Source organism: Staurois parvus, unplaced genomic scaffold (genome assembly GCF_062004578.1).
Source record: "Staurois parvus isolate SC_StPar_1 unplaced genomic scaffold, SC_StPar_1.0 ptg000438l, whole genome shotgun sequence".
Lineage (NCBI taxonomy): Eukaryota > Metazoa > Chordata > Amphibia > Anura > Ranidae > Staurois > Staurois parvus.
The window spans coordinates 6,906,494-6,926,488 of NW_028318234.1; the positions used below are offsets into that span (position 1 = coordinate 6,906,494).

A 19,995-nucleotide genomic window follows, 5' to 3' on the forward strand; every position below is an offset into this window, starting at 1 on the left:
GCCATCTACTGCACTGTGTGCATTGTGAAGCAGTAGCAAACATGGGAGATCATTGAAGTTTGTTTTATTACAGGAATTTCAGCATTTTAGAAAATCTTTTAGTAACCAACAGCAGATTGTTCCTTTTCCAGGAAGAAAAACATTTTTGTACATGCATGTGCTGTTTAGATTTGTCAGCTGCAGTGGAAAGAATATTGTGGTGTGGGTAGATTCTTGACTGAGTGGACATGTCAACCATCCTAAGTAGAATAATAAAAGATCAGGTGTAGGACATTTGTGCCTATACTTGGGTTGGGTGAGGATATTGGTAGGTTCCACCACACCGCACATGTAATGCCTATGAAATGTTTTGGCCTTGGACCCTTTGTTTCTTGGGGAATTTTTACAATAAAGCATAATTGCCCATATGCCAGGAGCACGAGAAATGACATTGATGTCATTTCTCTAGGCTAAAGGAACAGAGTCACAAGACATTAGACTGCTTAAAGCAGATAAGAAGCGTTTGTGAGCTTGAACATGTTTGTGACATCTAGAAATGTTACATTAGACTGCTTAAATTAGATAAGAACTTGTTTGTGCATTTAAAAAGGTTTAAAGTTAGAAATCTTTAAGTTAAGGGTAGATAAGCCGATTTGTGGCAAAAGTGTGATATTACGAGATAAGACGTTTGCCAGTAATGTGTCTGGGTGTGACTCTGTTATCCTCAAGGGGCTTTTCTGTTGGCTCCTCCTGGAGTGGGCATGGCGCCCACCCATTTCGAGAAAGATGCCAGAAACAGGGTATTTAATGGGAAGCCTAGACGGCGTCAAGTTGGGAGCCTTCCTATGCAAAAGGGGACGCTCTGACGCTGGGATTTTTGCCAAGGCTATATGGGCTCGTCAAATTGCTCATGTTTAAGGCTTCTCCGCGACCCCCTGTGCATAATGCTTCCAATAATGCTAAACCATAATGGTTCCGATGGGGTCTGTTCCTTCCTGTAGCTTTGGTAATGTATTATTTCTATACTGTGACGCTGTCAAAAGATGTTTCTATTTCATACTGTAATGCTCACATTATTATTGGTGTGTGTTATTATGCAGATTGTGATGACTGTAAGATATATCCTCCTGTGTGTTGTGTGATAATAAAAGTGGAGGTTTTGACAGTGCGAGAATATTGCAGTTGGATTCTGTTATTTCTTGGGGTGCCAAGTGAATGTTATGACGTGCCAGGGCAGGTGTTCATTTGGTAGTGGGTCTGTCACATGCTTACAAACCATAACCTTTATTTATATAGTAGATGTGTACTGACATTTCTTTACTTCCTTCTGTTGCTTCTAAACATTATAATACATACACTTTTTACGCAGGTATAGAGAAGTTTGGTTCTTCACCTGCTGAACATTTTCATATTGGTTTTGGATCAGATATAATGGGCCCTGTTTGAGTTTTGTACCAGAATGCTGTGGCTTTTTAAGTTATGTTTCTGATAGGAACCTTTGTAGGATAACCTATTTGTGTTGTGATTATGTATTTTATCGACCCTTGACATTTCAAAGAAAAAGATAAGAGTTGTAAAATCTCCCAGCTGCTGTTTAATCAGTTTTTAGGATCAGTGATTTCGTCACCTCTCCTGCTGTAGCTTAACTGGACGTTTTTATAGCGGCTGTTTTTGGCTTTTGACGTTTTTTTCTACAGCCAGTAAACCCCCCAGCATGTTATCCTATGTGTCCATGCACATAGACTGTAATCAACGTTTTTTGGCAGGGGTGTTTTTTTGGCTGGAAAAAAAACCCAGGACTAGTGGGTTTCTAGAGGAGTTTTTAGCTGTACAAACACTCTAATGCTGAAAAACGTGGTAAAACGTTTGACTAGAAAAAAAAAATTTCTTTTGGTAAAAAAAAAAACCCTCTAAAAAGTGCTAAAAAACGTGGCAAAATGCCACTAAACGCTAATACAGTAACGCTGAAAAACTCAGATTTTTAATTTGACGTTACACAGCTAATATTACCAGCGTTATTAAAACACCCCGTGTGCATGGAGCCTCAGTCCTCATGCACACGGAACATTTTTACAGCAGCTGTTTTTGGCTTTTGCTGTTTTTTTCTACAGCCAGTAAACTCCCCAGCATGTTATCCTATGTGTCGATGCACACATAGACTGTAATCAGCGTTTTTTTGGCAGGGGCATTTTTTGTCTGGAAAAAAAACCCAGAACTAGTGGGTTTCTACAGAAATTTTTTAGCTGTAAAAACGTTCTAACACTGAAAAATGCAGTGAAACGAGTCAAGCTGGTGTTTTTGGACATGTTTTTGAGCAAAAAAAAATTTTTTTTGGTCAAAAATATGCTAAAAAAAAAAAAATCGTCAAAACGCCAATGCAGAAACGCTAACAAATTCATGTTTTTAACGTGACTTTACACAGCTAACGTTATCAGCGTTATTAAAACGCATAGTGTACATGGAGCCTAAAAATTCACCCACCAGTAATCAGACAACCAGTCATCAGGAGAGGCAGCTCTGATCTGAGGAAGGATAGCCTTGTCCTTCTAGCAAGATGGATTTTCATAAAGATACAAAGTGCAGAACAAGCATTAGTAGTAATGGGGAAAAGATCAGCTGCAGGGAGTCCATAGGCAATACTGGTCACTAGTCCTTTGAGCTTTGTTGCTATTTAGACTTCCACAGGACAGATCCTCTTAAAAATAATGTACCAAAAATATACACGTAATATGTAAACCAATGAAATAGTGCAAATTCTCCTTACTGTAAAGGTAAAGATAAAATAATTTCCTTTTTTTTTTTTTGCCAAGCAAAAACAAGGAACAGCATAAGATAAGCCATGCTGTGCTGACAAAGCAAGGCAGAAGATATCCAGATACGGATACCTCATTGAAAGACACCTAAGCCTGCACATCAGTTCATAAAACAAACAGATTTTCTCCAGTGGCAGTAACAGAAGTTCCACTAAGCCGAATGCATTCAATGCGGACGACTAGAGACACAAGGGAAAGACCTATTTAATAAAGAATGTCAAACAAACACAGGCTTTTGTTAAAACATTGCATTTTCTACTTCCATTACTGATCAGGTTCACTCAGAGGCCAAATCCACCTACTGATTACAGAGATTAGGATGTGTTTATCACTCTTATATATCAGGAGGAATTCTTCTGTGGGATTTCCACAGAGGATACCTCAGTGAGAGACATGATTAAGAGAGATGAGCACCAGAGGAGGACATGTCTGGAGTTATGAAGAAGCCAATCTTGGCTTCGGTTAACAATGGCTACTTGGTATATAGATGGTTGTTGTAAGTTTCGGTAACTGTGATTCATGAATGATGCTAAAAACCTGCGGTCCCAAATGGATTCCCCATATGAAACAAATATGGTATCTCTAAACAGCGGTGTTACTGCAGAGGTAAGGTCCCTGGCGCAGACACAGGACTCGGTTCAGGTCCCTTACTGCCTTCCCCACATTGTTAGACAGCCCACTGCTACCACCAACTTACCACCCCCTTTGTACTTGAGTGCAGAGCCCCCTAACCAGCTGTGCTGGATCTTCTCTGCAGAGCTAGGCAGGGGAGCTAAGGGGCTGACATAATGCACAAATATGCTTCCTTGTGTATTCCCTGCACTTGGCTGTGAGGCTGACATCACAAGAACAAGTGCAAGGCATACATGTGGATACGTGTGCTTGCCCTGTTGCTTCCCAATTCATTTGTTCAATGGGGTATCCAGAATATTCCCTCAGCACACTCTGGGGTAGTAATCGAGCTTTGCAGTACAGGAACAGACCCCAAATTCTACCCCCCTTCAGAGCAGGCCAGCAACTGCTCTTATCCCACTTCCTCCACCACTGTTTCCAAAACCTTGAATTGCAAATGGCTGAAAGGTTACATGGGCAGCACAGTGGCTAATTGGTTAGCACTTCTGCCCTGCAGTACTAGGTTAGTTAGTTCGAATCCCAGCCACAGCACCACCTGCCTAGAGTTTGCATGTTCTCCCTGTGGATTTGTGGGTTTCCTCCGGGTACTCCAGTTTCCCCCCACCTCCAAAGACATGCTGGTAGGTTAATTGTCCCTAGTATGTGTATGTATGAATGTAAGTTAGGGACCTTAGATTTTACACCCTTTGAGGGTTAGGGACTGATATGAATGGACAATATATATGTAAACCGCTGCGTAAATTGACAGTGCTATATAAGTACCTGTAATAAATAAATAAAAAGTCATGATGGCAAAGTATATATACCAAGTTCAATTCTATAACAAGCTTATGTTCTCTTAACAACTATGATTTTTAGAAAACAGATCACCAAATATCAGTTATATAAGAAAATAACAATCATTACGGAAAATAACAGGTTATAGAAATTCAGCCTACTCTTAGTTATAATCCAGGGCTGATACATCTCAGTTCAGGAGGTTTTGGGTCTTCAAGAAGCCAACTATATAAACTCTTAAAGCTTTAAATTCTTATCTTGCCTTGGGGGTTGAGGATATTGAAAAAAAAGTCTGGCAGGCAATCAATTTCTAGACAACATAGCTGTTTGGGTCCTGTTTAGACCAACTTTTTCATACTATTCATGCTCCCACTTTCCAAATTTGCAACTTTAATTTTTTTGTACTGTCACTGTTTGTTCTGTAGATGCTGGACCCACTTGCTATCCAAGTGAGACAAGATGCTTCTCTCTCCAAAATAGCCAGCAAAATCTATAGATGCTGAAACTTCATCTCTGTAGTTTAAATCACTGTGCACCAAATGACCTTTAATGGTGTAGAAAGTAGAATGGTGTTTTAGTCATGTCTGGCATTCAAACCCTTCTGGCCTGAAACATTTTGGAAGACATCTTTGGCTGATCTCTTCTCAACAACCCCATTTTATTCCTTCTACAGGAAAAGCGATACACTGCTACCGAAGAAATACAAAAGTCCACCCTCAGACACAGGATACTGCAGTCTCATCATACATCCATATAAAAAATTCTAAAACCCTCCTTCATTAACTTTTAGTTGTCTTTAAACATTAAAATAAACTTGGAGAAGCTTACATCATCAAGTAGTGGCCATTCTGACAAATTAAAAAATAACAAATTATTGGATAGCGATAGTTATTGTTGCTGAATACAAGGTATTCGTGAGCTCCACATTATCACCAGAGTCTTCACATCATTCTCAAACCTCTGAAGTCTTATGGCCGAGGTTTGGTTCCAGCAACCCCCTCTCATCCCCCAACTCTCTCTGCCATTTGCAGATCAAATAACGAGTCCTGCCTTCTTAGCCCATCATTCTACTTTTTTGCTTAAATCCATACTTGCTTAATCATACACAGATGGCCCTGTTATTTTTTACATATACCTTTATTGTTGTAATAAATTGTCAATCTATCCATTTTAGCTTTTGGTAGATGCTTGAGTGTTAAACAACCCGATAATTTCTTACATTTCTCAAAGACTCTTTTGTTGATATCTTTATTGTTCCAGGTCTGTACGCTGGCTTTATTATTTATCACACGTTTATTTTTCGCTGACAATTTATGCAGTGCTTTACATATTGAACTATCACATGAATTCCTGTCCTCAAGATGTTTACAACTCTTACCTTGCAAACAAACACATACTAAGGCCAGTTTATATGTCTTTGGCATGTAGGAGGGAGTCCTCCTGGCAAAACATACTTTAAAAAAACACATACAGATCTAGACAAGCATTGATTTTAGTTGCTTACTATACCTATATAATGAACATAATACTTACAGCGTCTGTGACTGGAATTTCATAAACCTTCTTGAAATCCACCAGGTCAAAGAATAAAAGCTTTCCACTGCCTTCTGCTTTCTTGACTGAAGTTCCAGTTATCAGGAGTTTATCATCTGGGCTGAAACAACAGTCTGTCCTATGGAAGAATGAAGGGAGGAATACTTCAACCACAGACATACAGTAGGTAACACAAATAAATGAGTAAGAGCTTATTATCAAATAAACATTTCAGCCAAGACGATTCATTTATAGGGTCTACATCATAAGAGACCCCTTTCACTCCATTGGGTGAGGCTGAGTTCCCTGTCGTCAGGGGCCTTAACAGCAACTCAGAACTTGGTGGCCAGATTCACTCAACTCCCTGAGGATATTGACTTCAGAGACTAAGTGCAGTCCAGTGCCATCCCATGCCAAGTCTATCTTTGACGTTCCTGGGGCACTAAAACAGGCCAGGAACCCGGATACTGCAACCATCTCTGACTGTGATTGAGAGTCCCTATAGTCTACCTCTTAACAGACTGTTCTTGAGACACCACAGACTCCGGCTGTAACCTCAGAATCGTAAAGGTTTGTTTCATTAATGCAGTGCTTACTACCCTGCATTTGGAGGTTTATCCCCAGCAGCTGAAAATACTTTCTGCATCTGCAGTTTGAGGTATTCCTCTGTGCAGACTGGAAGAACCATCAAGTATCCTGAGCCCCATGTGAGAGTGTGTTAGAACTGTTCCCCTTTGAAAGGAATTTGCTAAACATTGATCTAGGCCCACTGTGGACCCACCACGGACCTACCTTAACATGAAAGCTACCAGACAGATAGAAGTTATGCTTACCATTAAGGATTCTACTGACTAGCAGTTAGAATCCTACTTTAAATCTCAGTTAAATCTGGCAGGTTCTGCCCTCCTTCAAATGTTGGCAGTGACCATAATCTACCAAACCATGGAGGAATGGGTTAAACCTCTCAATAAGGATCTGCCAGTGCCTTTGTGGACTCTCAATTTATTGAACATGTGGAACAGGCCTCTGGAGCCTTACATGTCAGTTGTGATAGCTTGCTGCAAAAGCATTTGGGTCTGATGTCCATACAGATGCACAGAGCACTTTGAATAAGATACTGGGAAGTTGATGCGCTTTCCAAAGAGCATCTGACTCGATTTGCCTTTGAAAGACTGTGTCTCTTTAGTATTGTGATTAGTAATTCAAATCCAAAGCATACTCCTGCCTCAATGTAGTAGGTTTAGGGAGAGGTCAGCTGAATCCTATTCTTTTTCTGCTTCTGCAATAGGTGCCCTCAGGACACCAGGACCTGACTCTCAGACAGCCCAAAGGGCACTAAGTCAGAGAGTAGCTAAACCCTTCAACAAATCTTTTAAATGAAGGTGTACTCCCATTTCGAAAACACTGGTGGGTCTTTAGGTAGTTTGTTTTGCTGGCATTCAGGTGCAAAGGGCATTCGTTTAGACTCACAGGACAATATCTTGCCTCTGGTGCCCCCCTTCAGCTGTTCCTTCTTGTTCCTCCTATGTTCTCTTCTCCTATTTTTCCCCAGCCCTTTTGAGTTCCATTCTCCGTTGTTGCCGGTTTCTGAGCAATCCAATGGGTTTGTCTCCAAGGACAAGGTAGTTAATACTCCACTCATTGCAGAACCACCATCCCTGGGCCTACTGTGACTCCTCAGAACAGGTATTGCCTTTTACTTTGGTGAAACTAGCCTATATGAGGTTTTCTTGGGAAGCTTTCCTGCAAGAGGAGAGGTGGTCTTGTTCCTGTGCTTGACAAAATCAGAAGTCCCCTCCTTGCTGGCACTTAGTTTCTCTAGGACAGCAGATTTCGTCGTTGGTGGGGGTCCCATGTCCTTGGAATGTTACCAGATGAAACACACTAGTCTCCCGCTGCACGTTTCCTCTGATAGGAACAGAATATGTTTGAATGACTTTGTAGGACCTGTCTACCAAGGTTTAGGCTAATGCTCTTAACAGTATTGCTAAGACTCCTATCCCTTGCTCTAGGGGCTGTTGACGCTTTGAAGGATTGGGAGACCAGAAGTTTTCCTAGACCTATACCTTAAAGAGGAACTTTAGTAAGAAAATGAGGTCCTGCAAGATTACTTCAGGATGCCCCTTTTGCAGGTATAGCTATATAAAAGATTAAAAATAAGTGCCTATTTTGTTCAAAATCCAGTAATACACTGTCTCACCCTGCTCTGCATGTGCTCAGCTGCTCCCAATTTTTCAGCACTGTGCCAAAAATGGAAAGGCCAATCTGTTGACAGCCTAAAGATTTACTGCTGTTCAGGGGCTTTGGGCTTCAGCAAAATGACAGCTTTCAGCAAGAAAAAACAGGAACGATGCTGGAGGCAATTTACAGCACACACTAATTTTGGTAACATAATTATTAATGTGAATTGTAGAGTATGTTCCTTGCTAAAGAACATTATTTTTTATCAAGTTGTTATAGGTAAAATTCTGCTTTAAAGTCAGGGATAGGCTGGGAGATTCTTTAGCAAAACTCTTCTGGAATGTCCCAGAGGCATTTATGTGCCAGAGAAGTTGTACTAGCTTTGCCCTCCGGTAGATCCCATCTCACCAGTCTGCTGCTCACATCTAACTCATCTCCTGCCTACCTTTGTGTGGGTGCTTCCCTGTGCACCCCACCCCTTCATGTACATTTACATCTTGGGGTTTTTTTCACACACCTTTGAGGCAGACATGTTCTTTTTAGCTGATTCAGCATTATCCCAGATAGATTTCACCTGCTAAAAATTGTTGTCTGGCCAGGCAACCATTTAGACATAACAATATCACCCCTAGAGCCTAGGGGGTCAAGGGAATAAAGTAGCACCTTACCATTCTGACAGACTGGTCTTTCTCCCTAGGATCTTTGTTGTACTAAATTCCTTCTTAGTACGTTTTCCTATGAGGACTTGAACACGTTTCTTTTCGAACACACGATTTTATGAATCCTGTTGGAACTTGTTGTGGTTTGACCTGTTCTTGGTCTTTAGCATCAGGTTGATTCTCCATGCCTACCCTATTGTCATATTAACAAGGTCCCCTCATCTGGTATCAGATTTAGGCTTTGGTCCTTCAGGTGGCTCATAGGCTACTTGTGGTCCCTAGTTCTTTGTTAGACCTGTTAGCAGTTGTTACTGTGTTACCCACTCAGTTGGTCTGTTTCTGGATGTCCCCATAGTATCTGCATTTATTTGCCCCTCAATGGATAAGAAAGAAGAAAGAATTTCTGTATTCAATATAAAATCCTTTTCTTGGAGTCCACTGAGTAGGACAGGTCTCACCCTCTGTGTTTATGTTCATGTTCTTAGTACTGCTGGTTACAAAACTAAGGCATGGTGGGAGCAAGAGGGGCTATCCTGGAATGCCCTACAGTTTTTGTTTGTTAGTGTCTGTTAGGCAACATTCAGGGATGAGCTTGGATACTAGTCTGAACCCACTTGAGCTATCCTGCCAGGAAGCTGTCACTGTACACCACCAATCATAAGTGGCCAAAGAATATCAAGCCCAGCAGATGCACATATACACAACCTTTGTATACATGCAGCAGCAGGGCAGGAAATGCAGCGACAGCTGAATTAAGCAAAACCTAAAACTAGAGTCTGAACACATTTGAGCTCACCCCTAGTACAGTATCACCCAACAGTATCTGAATTCCTGTGCCCCTTAGGGCTCGTTCACACTTGACTTTATTTCTAACTCTTGCCAAACAACCCTATAGCGTTTGACAGGCGTTTGGGAAGCATTTTTAACGCTCCTCAAACGCCCTATGCGCGGTTTTGAGGCATGTGATAGGCCTTCGCCAAGTGTTAAAACTGCACCACAAATGCCTATAATGAAGTTAAATGGTATTAACGCTCCGCAAATGCCTCGCAACCGCACCATAAATGCCTGCTAGGCGTTTGCGGAGCGGCACCATAGACTTGAATGGGAGGATTCAACTCCTCCTGACTCAACATGAGGTGCCAGTTTTGCCGTAATGCAACGCTAACGCTTCAGTGTGAACAGCACAGTGTGCTGCCATGTGTAGAATTTTCATAGGCGTTTGAGAAGCGTTAAAAACGCTTCCCAAACGCCTGTCTGACGCCTGCTGACAAAGCTAGTGTGAACGTAGGCTTAATGGACTCCAAGAAAAGGATTTTATGGCGAGTACAAAATCCTATTATTAATATTATTAGTAGTAGTAGTAGAGTTCTTGTATGTGATAATATTGTATCCATGAGCAGTATAAGTACGTTTACCAAGCTTTACACTATATCTTAGTCACCAAGATGAAGATATAAGATTGGATGCAGGCTTGTTATGTTTGAACTTCCCAGAACCATGACACAGATGCAGTACACTGAACAAATCAGAATAGACAATGCTGTATGTTACTCTTGTACATGTGATTAATTGTTTAATATCAATCTACTTTAAATAAAACTAGATACAAACCAGAAACTAAATAGTAATGTAATACTTACATTGGGAAGTAGTTGGACAAGCCGCTCACCATGTGAATAGGATTCTTAAAGTTCCTAACGTCCCATGTTTTTAGTGTATCATCCCCTAAAAAAATGTAAATGAAAGCACAGAAAAGTCAAATATTTAAAAATTTTACTTGCAGCATTTTCCTTTACATACATTTTATATTTATGTCAATTTTATATTAAAAAAAAGTGACTATTCCAGCCCTGCCAACTTAATTTCTGATGCATAATCTCCATTACTCCTCCTCCTCCTCTCCATAACTCCTCCTAGTTCAGAGGCAGACAGCACAGGAAAGTATTAGTTAACAAGATTGCCGGCGAAATCAAAAGGTATTTTTTGTACTGATTGAACAGATATAACAAAAACGCTTACTATGGTTTATTTTGCAGACGAAAATTGAACAAAACTTAAGTTCATCATTAGGGTATACAATCACTAAAGAATACAGTGGTATCCTCTCAACATCCAGGAGGAGAAACAGCAAACTGAGGAGGTCATCTTTCTGCTCTCAATCTTGTGTTTCCTACTAGCATGTTCCTTGTAAACACAATTGCATGCAGAAACTCCCTAAGGCTCCCAGTCCTGCCCTTTTTGCTACCAGTCCACTGTAGGGTATATTGCAAGATGGGGATACCAAGTCAGATTCAGGTACTTACACTGGTTGCAAAAAATAAATAAATGAATAAAGGATTTATTTAGTAATAAAAGAGTTGCATTAACGTGTGGCTTTTAAAGCTGCCTGGAGTTCAGCAAACAAACAAAATATCAATAGATAGCAGAGAAAAATATCAATAGATGTAACAGTGTACTCTGGGAAAATTAAACATACCTTAGGACACTGCGCTAGTATTGCCCCCTTCAGCATAAATTACTTTTTGTAGCTGTTGTTCCTAACTGTCCACCAATTTCTGACATTGACTTGGTAAAATTTTCGGTAATCCTCCATGCAAAATTCTAGTTCTTGTAAGATGTTTACAGGTTTTCTGTATGAACAGCCTTTCAAATTCTCCCACAACATTTCATTGGGTTTTAAATCAGGGCTTTGACAAGGTCAGTCCCAAACCCTCAATTTATATTTTTTAAGACATTCTTTGGTGGATTTTGTACTGTGTTTCAGAATATTACTGTGCTGAAAGATCTATTTCCATTTCAACTTCAACTTTCTGACAAATGGTCTCACATTGTCACAAGCAAAAATAGAAAAAGACCCTCTTATTTTGGTGGGATTTTATGGACACACAAAAACCTTTACCAAGATTGAGTTTATATTAAAAGTTTAATCAATTATTTATTGTGCAAAACATTAAAAATTCCCATAGACCCACAAAAAGGAGGCGGTTATACATATACATCGATCACTGATTGTATGCAGTCACAAAGCGGGGTTCAAGTCACAATAGGACATTTGAGGCATTTCAAGACACCAAGCAATCTCTTCTTCAGAAGTACCTAAAACCTTTGTTTTTTGTCCTATTTAGGCACTTCTGAAGAAGACATTGCTTGGTGTCTTGAAATTCGTCGTGTCCTTTTAAGTCTTGAACCTAGTGACTGCATATAATTTGTGATTAATGTATATGTTTAACCACCTCCTTTTTGTGGGTCTATGGGAATTTTGAAATGTTTTGTACAATAAAAAATGTATTAAACTTTTTATATAAACTCAGCCTTGGTATAGGTTTTTGTGTGCCTTTAAAATCTCACCAAAATAAGAGGGTCTTTTTCTATTTTTGCTCAATTTGGATGATAGCACTACTTTTCACCACACCCATCCAGTGTCACATTGTCACAAGCACACTTTGACAAGATGAGGAATTCATAGCTGACTCAATGACTGCAAGCTGTTTAGACTCTAAAGCAGCAAAGCAACCCCAAACCATAATAATTCCACCACCAGGCTTCACAATAGGGATAAGGCTCTTCCCCTGAAATGCTGTCTTCAGTTTGTGCCAAACATGCCTACTGTCACTGTGATCAAGCAATTCTGTCTTTGATAAGTCAGTCAACAATACACTGTTCCAAAAGGCCTGGTCAGGGCAAACTCGAGTCTGGTTCTAATTTTCTTCCAGAGACAGCAAACAGAGAAACAGTACAAACAGCATCTGAGATCCTATGTACAATAATATCTGACAGCATCAATCTAGAGGTAGATTGTCAATAAAGTTCACTTACTTCTCTAGGCTATACAACTAAAATGGCAAGATATTTGACTTGCCGTCCTTTGTTTTAAATATAGAGAACCAAAAGTACAGTAAAAATACTACCAGCCAAGTAGCCAGAAGTCATATAGGTAAAGACAGAGGGAAAGAGAGAAAGTGAAAAAATGTGAGCGCTCTTTTGATCTTGTCATGATGACACCACACAAGTCAATAGCACCAGAGAGTGCACCAGATCCTAGGTAGCCAAGGTTTAAATAAGACAGGGTCCACTGGTTTACTAAGATGATTCTAATAGTTGGAATCTAATCTGTAACACCTAATTCTAAATTCAAGGATTTGAAAGGGTGGTAGATGTAAGGATAGGTAGATGCTTCATCTTCCCACATGACATATCCACATTTTCGTTAGAGTGTGAGAATGAATACAACATGAACATTTTATTGGTCAATTGTTCAAGTATATCATCTTTATCTGAATGAAGATCCAAAGGCTGCCTATTCAAACATGTTGAAAAAGTGAACAATTTTCATGGGCAGTACTTACTTTTTTCACATGACTGTATATGTAATTTTACCTGCAATGATATTACCTTACTTAGCAGGTTGCCTGAAGCCTCATTTTATTTTTTTTCAAAGGTCTACATTAAGAGAACCATGCAACAATATAACTAAGCTGTATGAGGCCTCCGTGACTGATGTTCCTGGAAGCAATTGAGACATTAGAGCTACACAAGAGCACAGCACTGCGTGTTGTCCACTAATGTAACAAACCTAGAATGCCTTGGTGGTTTCCGTATTTCTTCCCAGTCTAATATCTCCATGTATGGAAGTAAGCAGTACATAAAACCTAGGATATTAAATTTACACATGTCCTACAGCCAGACTTTGTTCTTCACACTTATATTTAAAATGAAAATAAAAGCACACTCTGTCACTGACATTACAGCACAGAATGCATTTATCATCTTGGGAAAGAAGAGCATTTCTTGTAGGGACCAGCTTTCTCTTTGCACTTAACCCTTAGTGGCTAGCCTGGCCTGCCCAGTATCATGGTCTCATGAGCGGAGAACCAGCTGCAGGAGTTAAATTGTGTCCTATTTTAATCTACACATTGAGCAGGTGTGTTACTGTAAAACCCAGTGCACATCTGTGTTAGTTGGTCTCTTTCCAGCTAACTACTCTAAGTTGGATTTACGCTACCTTACTGCTCCATTTCTGGATAGAGTACAAGTGAGTCATCAAACTACAGTCACAACACATTAATGAAAAAAAAGAAACATAAAATATTGCAGGTTTCTCACCAATAACTCGCCTTATCCTCTCAAGAGAATGTGGTTTTGTAGGGGTTTGAAAAACGTGAGTTTTAAACCTAAATAACAGGCACAAAAAGCCCAGTTTACATTGACAGGAAGGAGGAAATGGTTCCCACAGAAGTAGTTTTTAGTGGGAATTAAAATACTTAAATGTCTCTTTCATTTGTCAGATTTAAAGCAGAATTATTGGTTATGCCATGTTGTTTTCCAAATTAACCACTTTGTAATAATTATGCTGTTAACAATAAGTGCGCCTGCACCTGCACACCCCCTGTCAGGGCTAGACAAATCCCAGTTACCAAGTCTTTGGTAACTAGACCATTCGGTAATAAGTCTGCATATATAGCATACATTTCTGACATGTCACAATATACAGGAACAGTATCAATTTCAAAAAGCTGCATGTTTACATCACTATAAAGCTGTCCTTGAGCTCCTGTCAAGTGACTCTGGCTAGCCTGAGATGAGGCATGTGGAAGCATTTCCTCAGTCTCCTCCCCACTAGCAATCAGGCTGCAATATTGTAATGAACAGTGGAGTGGCTGCCGCAAAGAGCTGATATATACTTTCGGAAGAGGATGATGTTGCCTCAACAAAGATGGTTTAATCCCTATGGGGTGTGGTTTTAGAAATACCTGAAAGTATGACTTTACATCAGGTGTGGGCAATTAATTTTCCCAAGGGGCCATATTAGAAGCTGGGACTGTTATGGAGAGCCAAACTAAATTCTACTAAATAATAATTTTGGAACTGGGAAGGTCTGTAGGTACGTAAACACATAGAAAACAAACACCTGGCACTAGGAACAATAGGTATAACTAATTTGCATATTACTTGGTATATGTACAATTTACATAAAAAAATATATCTGATGCTATATAAAACAGACCTGAAAAACTAAAAATTTGCAATGTTAGTTGGGTATACACTAGATGAATTTTGTTTGAACTGCTAAGAATGTTTGTTTAATTTTCTAATCATTAGTGAGGTCAAATTTCGACCATAGTGATGAGAAAATCTGAAGTAGGATGGAATTTATTTCTCAAATGAACCTGTTTCTAAAAGTGTATGTGGTGCAATATGAGGGATGTTTAGCTCATGTGGTAGATGCATTTTTAGTGATTCATGTCAGTCCAAACTGCAGTTTACGGACATGGCAGACCACTTATTTAAATGAAAAGCGAAGATTCTACTATGTGGCCCACACAGGGGTTTCAGCTTCACAAAGCCAAACAGTCAACAGAAATTGCAGAGCCACCTGGCTCTCTTGTCAGCAGCACCACTGCTGTTTTCTTCAGTCCTGCTAGCTGTACCACCCAGCTCTCCTGGTTCTCTTGAGTCCTTCAACCTTGGTTACAGAACCTTTCTGCAGAGGCCCACTCCTGGCCCTTCGATAGTGTTCTCCCAACACCCTGAGCTCTCTCTCGCTTTCCTCTGAGAGTTTCAGATTCCCTCAGTCCATTGGATTCTAGATGCCTCAGCTCTTCCTGTCTGCTAGACTCTCATAGCCGTCCCAACTCTCTCAGTCTGATGGACATGGAATCTCTCCAACATGGAGCACCTCGGTCTCCAGACAGGATCACATACCTGTCTTCAAAAGGAGTCCTGAGCTATGTTAAGGCTTGGCTTAAAACAACCCTACACACCTCTGTAGTCACACAGCCTGCAGGTCTCCAATAAGTATTGGACACAGGACTAAAGGCTCCATCCCGCCCATGACATTTTGGAGCCTTCAAACTCCAGGCCCTAATCCGGGAAAACCCAGAGCAAGCTTAAAACAGCTTTCACCACTCACAATAAATCTGTTGGAGCATCATTTCTACATTCTTTTCCTGAACTCACACTGTGGCAGGGCCTCACACTGTCACAGTGTTTTTTTTTTTTTGGTTTTTTTTTAAGTAAAGTTCATTTGTTCCAAAATCATTCGTTCCACAAAAATGTCGTTCCAAAATCAAACGTTAAAAGCAAACAAACATTCGGCAAGCTGTGGAATGTACTGAGGATTTTCGTACAAATGTTCATTAGAAAATCTGCTAGCGTATAGCCAGTTTATTATAGAACACCCAGAACTATTCATTGTGCCTAAGTAGTACACTGAAAATGTTCTCTTTATCTGGAATGCCTCCTGAAAGATGAGAGCACTTACTACACCTAAAACCCCATAGCTGTGCAGCTGCAGTGTGAGAGACACTGGGGTTAATAGGTTGTACACTGTGAAACTGAGATTTCTTTTTGCAAGGGAGTTTTATCTTCACCTAATGAGTGTGACAAAAATTCAGTTTGCACAGAATACCCAATCACAGGCAAGAAAAAAAAAAGTATTTTTGCTTGTACATGATTAAATGATGGAAGTCAGCAGAGCTTCACTCACTCAATAACATAATGGAAAATTCCCTTGCAAAGTGAATATTCTATTTGCCTTTAGTAAATTAACCCCACTATGCTCATGACTGCTAGTTTAACAAGACTTGAAGTGAGATATAGTAACATCACTACTGCTCACTGTTCTCCTTGTTGGAGAGGAAGCTGTACTTGAAGACCTGCAGTGCAAGGGTCTGCATGTTACCACACTATTCATTCTGTGAAAACTAGAGTTGGAATATTCCTTTATCAGCCATTAGTGTTTTACTCATTGGGGAAAGAGGGTTAGTTCTGACAAGGGAAAGCAAAATCCTGCCTCTAACACGATAGCCTCCTCCACACAGAGACACAGTGCAGAACAACTCATCATAAAGTCAGTAATTGGGTGAATACCAGCTAAAAAAAAAAACCTAGAGGCAAAACTGATGACTATTCCTTGTAAATTTGCTGCAATGGTGAAAGGGGAGGGGGTGTTTAGAACTGTGCGCATAACCACTAGAGGAGGATTAGAGAAATAGTTGGGTTACCAAATTGTTTGACATCTCTAGGATTACAGGAATCTAGACCAGGGGTTTCCATACTTTCTAAAGAAATGCCTAGTTTACTGTCCCTCAAACTTTTGGGTGGTCAGACTGTGGGTGTAGAACCTGTCCTAGCATCCATGGAATGGACCGCCAGGTTTGGTGGTCAATGGGAGGAATGGTGCCCCAGTGTAGCTGTCAGTGGGAGGAATAATGCCCCAACCTTGATGTCAGTGGTTGGGATAGTGTCCCATTGTTGATATTAGAGGAACCAACAATGCCTCATCGTTCCTGTCAGTGGAAGGAATAGGGTGCTGCGCTACTTAGTGAACGAACAATAAAAACATGAATAGAAAATATGCTGAATACAGTTATGCCCCTCATCCAAGTGTAAACATAACATATCCAAAACACATGTGTATGGGTACAGAAAAAAAAAAAAAAAAAAAAAAAATCGGCAAAAGATAACAGCAGCACAAATTGCTATAATGTGCTGGTGACAGAGGTGAATATATTAATAATGATAATATGTATAGTGTAATAAAATTGACTCAGTCCCCAAAATATCAATGCATAAAGTGACTCAGTTCCAAAAAATATATGACAGTCCCAAAACACAGTAAATCTTCAGTGCATGCCGTGAACCATCCAGTGCTGCAAAAATATAAGATAATATCCTCCACCAACTAGAGTGTGCTCTCACCTTCAAAATGTGAATCACAAGGAGTCACAAAGCATAGAGAGCATCAAATGATGATTCCAAGAAATTGGTCCTCGATAGCAATCAAAGAGCAAAAGGTCATCTCCAATGATGCTGACAAACACTCACAGGAATACTCCAGAAATGGCCACAGACCTCTGTCATCTCCAGTACCTCACATAGAAGATGCAAGCAAGAAGTGTAATATGTCAAAACTTTTATTTTGAATAATATGCAAAAATAACTACTCACATTTAAAATAGGTCCACAGACCAAAACAGGCAAAATTCTTGCAGTAAAAAACTGCAGGGAAGGTGAATGGGATCGGGAGTAACAAGATGGCGGCTGCCGTCCGTATCGGATATGGTGTCAACACGCTTCCATCCTACGCGTTACATCATGGTTCACGTGACTTCCTCAGGGCTCAATTACAATATGCGCAAGAACATGTTCATATGCGTCAATGGGCTTTTCGTGGCACTAGTGCAGTAAAGGCTTCTTATCTGGCAAATCAACCATGCAGTTGATTTTTTTCCCCAAGTATTGTGCTCCTTGAAACAACCATACCATCTTTTTCCAGAGTAGTCTGTATTTCTGCTGATGTTACCTTTGGGTTTTTCTTTGCATCCCGAACAATTGTTCTTGCACTTGTGGCTGCAATCTTTCTTGGTGTACCTGACCTTGGCTTGGCATCAAGAGATCCCCCAAATTTTCCACATCGTAATAGGTGATTGAACAGTACTGACTTTCAATATCTTTTTATATCCTTTTCCATTTTTATAAAGTTTCATTACCTTGTTACAAAGGTCTTTTGGCAGTTCTTTTCTGCTCCCCATGGCTCAGTATCTAGCCCGCTCAGTGCATCCACATAAGAGCTAACAAACTCATTGACCACTTATACACAGGAACCAATTGCAATTTAAAAAATCACAGATGTGGGAAATTAGCTTTAAATGCCATTTTAACTTGTGTGTGTCACCTTGTGTGTCTGTACCAAGGCCAAACATTCCAGGGTGCGGAAACATCTTCCGACTGTATAATCTGTACCATCGGTGAATACCGGTTCTCCCGACTGTATCATCTGTACCAACGGTGAATACTGGTTCTCCCGACTGTATCATCTGTACCATCGGTGAATACCGGTTTTCCCAACTGTATCATCTGTACCATCGGTGAATACCGGTTCTCCTGACTGTATCATCTGTACCATCGGTGAATACCGGTTCTCCCGGCTATATCATCTGTACCATCGGTGAATACCGGTTCTCCCGACTGTATCATCTGTACCAGCGGTGAATACCGGTTCTCCCGACTGTATCATTTGTACCATCGGTGAATACCGGTTCTCCCGACTGTATCATCTGTACCAGCGGTGAATACTGGTTCTCCCGACTGTATCATTTGTACCATCGGTGAATACCGGTTCTCCGAATTATCCTGTTAGAATTTAATTATCTCAGGATAAAGCACTTAGCAGACTGAAAATGTGCAATAATGAGACATGGACTGTGTAAAGTGTACCTGTCTATTTACAGTGAAGATCTATTATCCCTCCACTGGCTTCCCATTGTCCAACGAATACAATTCAAAACATCAATAACATATAAGGCCATTTATAACTCTGCCCCAAATTACACCACCAATCTTGTCTTCAAATATCACCCAAACCGTCGTCTCTGCTTATCGCACGACCTCCTGCTCTCTAGCTCCCTTGTCTCCTCCTCCCATGCTCGTCTCCAGGACTTCTCCAGAGCCTTCCCCAACCTCTGGAACTTTCTACCCCAATCTATCCGACTATCGCCTACTCTGCCCACTTTTAGGCGATCTCTGAAAACCTCTCTCTTCAGGGAAGCCTATCCCACCTTCAGCTAATAACAGAATCTTCTATTCCTCCTACCAGTTCATCCCCCACAGTTATTACCTTTTGTACCACCAGCCCCTCCCTCTTAGATTGTAAGCTCCAAGGAGCAGGGCCCTCCTAACCCTCCTGTATTTAACTGTATCATTGCTGTATTGTCTCCCTTTATATTGTAAAGCGCTGAGCAAACTGTTGGCGCTATATAAATCCTGTATAATAATAATAATATTTTCATTATAAATGCCGAAACTTCACAATTTCTGCCAGGGTATGCAATCTTTTGAGCACAATTGTAAATAACTTTTGACTATTCTCTAGTTTCTTGACCTGCATACTTGTTCAACTCAAAGTACTGAAGACTTTGTTGGAACATTTATTTCTCTGCATTAAACCAGAGAGGTGTCTTCTTTTGTCCAGCACCTACACCACCAACTCCAAGTAAAAGCAAGCCAGGAAGTACTGAAGTCAGTGAGTTGGAATACTAGCCAATCAAGAATTTTTACAAGGAAAGGCTTAATTTAGATTAAATAATTATGCAGAGAAGGTGCACAGAACACAATGGGTTAAAGGAGATCTGAAGGGTAGTCCTACAAATCCTCTAATCAGCAATGTCTGACAGTCTGTACAATCCCAGCTCATTTTCTACATTTACCAGATGAAAAATAGATTGTGTGGGGCTACATCATGGTCGACTAGCTCTTATCACAGGCGTCCTGGGGAAAGCATGAGTGAAAATTGTTGGATGACTGGAGTTATCTGATCCTTACATTTTTCTTAACTACAACTTCATTTTGACAAAGTAGCAAAGAGAACTAAAGACAACAACATAGTTCATTTAAAAAAAGCAGCACAAAGAAAAAAAAAA

At 40.3% G+C, this 19,995-nt stretch overlaps 1 protein-coding gene across 2 annotated transcripts in view; it reads right to left on the minus strand.

Annotated features, from left to right (window-relative positions):
* The window catches only part of WDR70 (WD repeat domain 70), a 411,295-nt gene that overhangs the window by 122,578 nt on the left and 268,722 nt on the right, over positions 1–19,995 (minus strand). For both annotated transcript variants that reach the window (XM_089687833.1, XM_089687834.1), the window contains exons 12-13: positions 10,216–10,300; positions 5,736–5,874 (exon numbers count right to left, since the gene is read on the minus strand). In XM_089687833.1, the coding sequence (XP_089543959.1) occupies positions 5,736–5,874; positions 10,216–10,300 (224 nt within the window). The remainder of the gene's footprint in view (positions 1–5,735; positions 5,875–10,215; positions 10,301–19,995) is intronic.